This window comes from Triticum urartu, chromosome 4A, assembly GCF_056163025.1.
Source record: "Triticum urartu cultivar PI428250 chromosome 4A, HENAU_Tu73, whole genome shotgun sequence".
In the NCBI taxonomy this organism is placed as follows: domain Eukaryota; kingdom Viridiplantae; phylum Streptophyta; class Magnoliopsida; order Poales; family Poaceae; genus Triticum; species Triticum urartu.
In genome coordinates this window covers 89,226,306-89,233,735 of record NC_141876.1, presented here as the reverse complement: position 1 = coordinate 89,233,735, position 7,430 = coordinate 89,226,306, and the positions used below count along the sequence as shown (strand labels likewise).

Sequence of the window (7,430 nt, the reverse complement as noted above, 5' to 3'; positions counted from 1 at the left end):
ACTCCATCCAGCAGCAGCATGACGGCGTGGTGGTGGTGGAGGAGCGTGGTACTCCAGCAGGGCTTCGCCAAGCACCGCAAGAGACGAGGAGGGAGAGAGGTAGGGCTGCGCCAGGGAGAGGTCAAAACTCATGTATTGGCAGCCCCAAAGACCTCAACTATATATAGGGGAGAGGGAGGGGCTGCGCCCCCACCTAGGGTTCCATCCTAGGGGCGGCGGCCAGCCCAGATCCCATCTGGTGGGGCGGCCAAGGGGGGAAAGAGGGGAAACTTGCCCCCCAAGCTAGGTGGGGCGCCCCCTCCCCAAACCCTAGGCGCCTTGGGCCCTTGTGGGGGGGGGGGGCGCACCAGCCCACCTGGGGCTGTTCCCCTCCCACACTTGGCCCATGCAGCCCACCGGGGCCGGTGGCCCCACTTGGTGGACCCCCGGGACCCTCCTGGTGGTCCCGGTATGTTACCGATAAAACCCAAAACTTTTCCGGTGACCAAAACAGAACGTCCCATATATAAATCTTTACCTCCGGACCATTCTGGAACTCCTCGTGACGTCCGGGATCTCATCCGGGACTCTGAACAACATTCGGTAACCACGTATATCTATTCCCTATAACCCTAGCGTCATCGAACCTTAAGTGTGTAGACCCTACGGGTTCGGGAGTCATGCAGACATGGCCGAGATAACTCTCCGGCCAATAATCAACAGCGGGATCTAGATACCCATGTTGGCTCCCACATGTTCCACGATGATCTCATCGGATGAACCACGATGTCAAGGACTTAATCAATCCCGTATACAATTCCCTTTGTCTAGCGGTACGATACTTGCCCGAGATTCGATCGTCGGTATCCCGATACCTTGTTCAATCTCGTTACCGGCAAGTCTCTTTACTCGTTTCGTAACACATCATCCCGTGATCAACTCCTTGGTCACATTGTGCACATTATGATGATGTCCTACTGAGTGGGCCCAGAGGTACCTCTCCGTCACATGGAGTGACAAATCCCAGTCTCGATTCGTGCCAACCCAACAGACACTTTCAGAGATACCCGTAGTGCACCTTTATAGCCACCCAGTTACGTTGTGACGTTTGGCACACCCAAAGTATTCCTACGGTATCCGGGAGTTGTACAATCTCATGGTCTAAGGAAATGATACTTGACATTAGAAAAGCTTTAGCATGCGAACTACACGATCTTGTGCTATGCTTAGGATTGGGTCTTGTCCATCACATCATTCTTCTAATGATGTGATCCCGTTATGAATGACATCCAATGTCCATGGTCAGCAAACCGTAACCATCTATTGATCAACGAGCTAGTCAACTAGAGGCTTACAAGGGACATGGTGTTGTCTATGTATCCACACATGTATCTGAGTTTCCTATCAATACAATTCTAGCATGGATAATAAACGATTATCATGAACAAGGAAATATAATAATAACTAATTTATTATTGCCTCTAGGGCATATTTCCAATAGCACGGCCTCCCCCATGGCTCCGTTTGCCTCCTCTGCGACCAAGCTACGGAAACCATGGCTCACCTCCTCTCGGGCTGTCCTTTCTCTAGACAGGTTTGGTACGAATCCCTCGCTTGGTGCAGGTTGCCGGCATCCGCCCCTACCGCTGACACCCCATTCATCGATTGGCTGGCCGCTTCGGCTGCCACCATGCCTACTTGCCTACGGCAAGGCTTCAACAGCCTGGCCTTGCTCATTGCATGGGAGATTTGGAAGCAACGCAACGCATGTGTCTTCGACGCCGCCCGGCCTTCCATCTCTAGGACCGTGGCGACGATCAGGGAGGAAGCCCGCGGCTGGGCTCATGCGGGCGCCCGAGGACTCGGCCTCATCCTGCCCGACGAGTAGTCTTTTGCTTCGGGGATGCATACACCCCTTTATGTTGTATGCATAACCTCCTGACTCACGCCGCGCTGCGTGTTCGTGCTCGTCAGAGGTTGTTCCTGTAATTGCTGCTAACACTCTTTTCTACCTATCAATGCAATGATACGCAAGCCTTTTGCGTATTCGCGAAAAAAAAACAATCTTATTATAAATCATTTTCCAGTTAAACATTTTTGTGGAGATTGTAATCGAGTCTGCTTGATAAAATCATTTTTTTTTCTAGGAAGGGGCTGCTCATGGAAAAATACAGGGTGTACATCAAAATTACAACCCAATATTCTTTTTCAATAAAGAATTAGCACCCCGCAATTGAATACGGTTTACAAATCACATCTCTGTGAACCAAGATCAATCAAATTAACGAGAAATCAACACTATTGCAGAGATCAGAACCATGATCTGTAACTAAATATACGTGGAACAATTTACATTGTACTGTGATCTAGTACTCCCGAAGCAGCAATCGATCACGGCGACTAGCCGCTGAGGAGCCTCCAGTACCCCTGCGGCGGCCGGGGTACGAGTGATGAGCAGCCGCGACTCTGCTCGCTGTTGGTGAGCCACTTCTTGGCAGTGCGAAGCAGACCCGGCCGATGCCGCCTCTGCTGCTCGATCTCAATGGCGTCGCTAAGGCGGAGCTCCACCGTGTCGCGCAACGAGGCGTCGTGCGGGCAGGCCTTGACGGCCCGTGCTGCCACGGTGCGCGCGCGCCTGGCATCCCCGTGACGGAGCTCGAACGCGAGGTACGCGCACCAGTAGTCGCCGTACTCGTCGGCGGTGGTGCCGTCGTCGTCCTTGCGGAGGTTTCCATCCTTGGCGCAGACGGTGCCCCACTCCTCGAAGAGCCACCGGGCAACGCCGACGCCGCCGCCGCCGTCCATCTCCATGGCGATCCACGTCCTGTAGACGGACGCGTAGTCCTTGACGCAGGAGAGGGCGCCGCGGAGCAGCTGGCCCGCCTCCTTCATGTCGCCGTCGATCCTACGCATCTCCCGCGCCGTCTCGCACCATCGCAGCGCCTGGGCGCGCGCGGGCTTGGTGGCGTCCAAGAACTCGTAGACGCTCTGCCGCCGTCGCCGCTGGGCCTCGTCGAGTACAGCCATCCCCATCGCCTGGACGAACGGAAGCAGAGAGTCGTGGATGCGCCCTGGATGGACCCCTGCTCAATGTCTAGCAATTAGGGCGCTGAGTTCCTGAGACGAATAACAGAGGAAAGGCGGCAATTTGTAAGGGGCATCCAGTTCCACCCCAAGCCGTCTTCGGAGACGAACCCACGCTGCTGGATCCGCTTGGATTCTGTGGATGGATTCACGTCTCCGTTGCCGAGACGAATCCAAGCATATTTGGATGGCTGTGATCATACGGAAAAACAGAACCAGTGAATCACTAGGCGTTGATCTCCTAGTCGAGATGAGTCTGACATTTAATCGGAGCGGTATCTGGATTTCCGTTTCCTTTTCGGGTAAACGTTATTTAGATGTTGACGTCAGAGTTTAGCTTACAAATTATTCCCTCCGTTTTTATTTACTTCGTATATTAGTTTTGTCTCGAGTCAAACTTTATAAATTTTGACGAAGTTTATACAAAAAATTATTAACATCCACAATACCAAATCAATACCATTCGAATCATCATTCAATATATTTTCATGCCATATATATTTGTTATTGTGAAAGTTTAGATTGTTTTTGATAAACTTGGTCAAACTTTATAAAGTTTGACTTAGGTTAAAACTAATATGCGGAGTAAATAAAAACGGAGAGAGAAAATCTACTCGTCGGCCCCACTGCCGGTGAGCCGTTTGATCTAGATTACTCAGCATATGATCCCTCTTTGCAACAAGAGTATTGGTCTTTTTTTGGTGGGTTGCAACGAAAGTATTGATTCAGAAATAACGGTGACTATTACAACAAGAGCTTTGTTTTATAAACACATCGGTAACTATTGTAATAAGAGCTTTGTTTTAGAAACATTGATGGAGTTGTTACAAAGCATCTCTGCGTATGATCCTTTTTTGCAACAAGAGTTTTATTTAAAAAACACACTTGACTATTGTAACAAGAGCTTTGTTTTAGAAACATGTCGGATCCAGCAGGGAGGGCTTCCCCGACAGCACCGACGGATAGGCCATATTTTGCGTCGCGCCTCGCTGGAATGACGACCAAGCCGCACATATCTCAGGCATTGTCGCTAACGTCGGGCGGTGGCTCGGCGATCTCGAACTAGATGCAGGGCAGGAGAGATGTGAGCGGCCGGGGGCTCTCTGCCCGACCGACAGCAAGTGAGGTGGCGAAGAAAAGTGGAGGGATGGAAGTGGGGCGGCGAAGGACTAACTCGCCGGCGAACGGCGACTGCCGAAGCGCGCTAGCGGCGAGCACGGGCGCGCGATGACGTGGGCGAGCGTCTCCATTGCAGTGCTGATTCGGGATGAACGGATTGAGGGCGGAAGGGGATAGGTACAAAAGGGAGGCGTGTAGTTGCAAAATACGTAGTGGTAGAGTCCGCAGGGGACGTGTGGCGCACAACCGAGGTGACGTTCGCACGCGTGATTATCGACCGGCTAATGACAATCATTTCCCAATATAAACTGAGTGAAATAACGTGAGGGTAACTCCAAGCAGTTCATCAAAACATGCATCACCAAATGTTTGCGGAACAGACATATCCGCGCACAATGATAGGAGTGGTTGCTATTCAAACAGAGTCATCAAATGTCAGGATAATTTGAATTGATATTTAACAAAAGCTATAGGGGTGGTCGCTATCTTCGTCGTTCGTGTCATCGTCCCTGTCGTCAGAGTCGTCATTGTCGTCTTCCTTCTAGTGGCAAAAAACTACCAGACATCATGGCAACGCTAATCAGCTGCCGCTGCACACCGACGACGCAACTGCTCGACTTCCTTTGCCCGACACAGAGCCTTAGCCTAGCGGCGACAACGGACTCCACGCCATGTCGCCGCCTATGAGCCGGGCCAAACGCGCTTGGACTCCTCCATCCCCACTTTGAGGAGCTGGTTGCTAATCCAGCGGCGGTGGCGGGCGAAGGTCTCTGCGGTGGTTTTGGACCGACCAATGGCCAGGCCTCAGCAAACGCGAGGTCCACCAAGACCTAGGTGGTGCGACGTCCGATAATGCGATGATGCCCGATGCCCTACCTCGGAGGCCGCCATCACCATGGAGGAGGAGGAGTCGCCATCACGAAGGTAGTAGTGAGTCAGTCGCGCGCTTTGGCGATCGTCAGGGAGGGCGGGTCCTCCTTCTTGACGACAACCAGGTGCACTAATTCTCAGAGTACCAACTGGGTAGGGATGGTGGCGCCAACTCCTTCACGCGGTAGGTACGTTTGCATTGCGGGGATGACATCTCCGCCTTGATGTGCGCCGGGGATGACGGCTCCTCCGTGACATGGCATCCGATTTGGACACCGCGGTTGGGCGGGAGAATCAGCGAGGGCGACGCACGACCAAGGTCAAAGCACAACCACTTGAGCTGCAACTCAGTGTGTAGCGCGTACTCTTCATCGTACCACGCTGCCTAGGTGTGGAGGGGCAGCTACTGCTGCTCCTTGCCACCAGAGGAGAGAATCTCCATCTTTTTTTGACCTCGAAATAGTGAGAGATCCTCCCACCATGATATTTCAATTAAATAAAACAATGGTTGTTAAAAGTCTGTTATATCTACTAGAGGGGGGTGAATGGGCGATTTTTACAAATTCATCATTGGGGAATTTCAGGGAGAGGAAATTCCTAAGTAACGAACTACTTAGCAACGGAATAAGTACTCAGATGCAAGCATAATAGAGCAGTAGCACAATCATCATGATGAAATGAAAACAACCCCAGAGTACAGGTAGCGTAAACACAGGATAGCAGGATGAAGAAAAACTGACTGAAGAAATAGGATTGAGGAAATTGAGAAAGTCTTCAGTCAAAGTATTCAAACAGTAACGATCAAGTACTTCTGCATAGAAATGAGGAAATGAAAGGGTTGAGAAAATAGAACCATTAGGTTGGTGAAGATGATGATTTGGTAGACCAGTTCCAACTGTTGCGATAGTCGTACGTCTGGTTGGAGCTGCTAGGTATTTAAACATGAGGACACACAGTCCTCACCGTATTCTCCTTGAGCTAAGGTCACACAGACCTCGCCCATTCACTCGTGGTAAGTCTTCAGGTGACTTCCAAACCTTCACAGACCCGGTCACTCGGCGATCCACAATTTCCTATTGGATGCTCTAGACCTTGACGCCTAACCGTCGGGAGGATGCACAGTCCTCAAAGGTAACAAGCGTCGAGTCCACACAGGAATAATCTCTTCAGTGATGCTCAATCACTTTGGGTTTGTAGGTGTTTGATAACCCACAAGTATAGGGGATCGCAACAATTTTCGAGGGTAGAGTATTCAACCCAAATTTACTGATTCGACACAAGGGGAGCCAAAGAATATTCTCAAGTATTTGTAGCTGAGTTGTCAATTCAATCACACCTGGAAACCTAATATCTGCAGCAAAGTGTTTAGTAGCAAAGTAATATGATAGTAGTGGTAACGGTGGCAAAAAGTAACGGTAGCAAAAGTAATATTTTTGGGTTTTATAGTGATGGTAACAGTAGCAACGGAAAAGTAAATAAGCGAAGAACAATATATAGAAAGCTCGTAGGCAATGGATCGGTGATGGAGAATTATGTCGGGTGCGATCGATCATGTAACAGTCATAACATAAGGTGACACAGAACTAGCTCCAGTTCATCAATGTAATGTACGCATGTATTCCAAATATAGTCATACATGCTTATGGAAAAGAACTTGCATGACATCTTTTGTCCTACCCGCTCGTGGCAGCGGGGTCCTATTGGAAACTAAGGGATATCAAGACCACCTTTTAATAGAGTACCGGACCAAAGCATTAACACATAGTGAATACATGAACTCCTCAAACTACGGTCATCATTGGTAATGATCCCGATTACTGTCACTTCGGGGTTAACGTATCATAACACATAATAGGTGACTATAGACTTGCAAGATAAGATCAAGAACTCTCATATATTGATGAAAACATAATAGGTTCAGATCTGAAATCATGGCACTCGGGCCATAGTGACAAGCATTAAGCATAGCAAAGTCATAGCAACATCAATCTCAGAACATAGTGGATACTAGGGATGAAACCTAACAAAACTAACTCGATTACATGATAAATCTCATCCAACCCATCATCGTCCAGCAAGCCTACGATGGAATTACTCACGCACGGCGGTGAGCATCATGAAATTGGTGATGGAGGAAGGTTGATGATGACGATGGTGACGGATTCCCCTCTCCGGAGCCCCGAACGGACTCCACATCAGCCCTCCCAAGAGATTTTAGGGCTTGGGGGCGGCTCCATATCATAAAACGCGATGAATCCTTCTCTCTGATTTTTTTCTCCCTGAACACGAATATATGGAGTTGGAGTTGAGGTCGGTGGAGCGTTAGGGGGCCCACGAGGGAGGGGGCGCGCCCAGGGGGGTAGGCGCGCCCCCACCCT

General features: G+C 50.0%; 1 protein-coding gene across 1 annotated transcript; it reads right to left on the bottom strand.

Annotated features, from left to right (window-relative positions):
- Nucleotides 1-2,180: 2,180 nt before the first annotated feature.
- On the bottom strand, nucleotides 2,181-3,187 carry LOC147974912 (uncharacterized). Its single transcript, XM_087519575.1, has one exon. The coding sequence runs from the start codon at nucleotides 3,010-3,012 to the stop codon at nucleotides 2,380-2,382; it is 633 nt and encodes a 210-aa protein (XP_087375701.1). The 5' UTR covers nucleotides 3,013-3,187; the 3' UTR covers nucleotides 2,181-2,379.
- Between the last annotated feature and the right edge of the window lie 4,243 nt (nucleotides 3,188-7,430).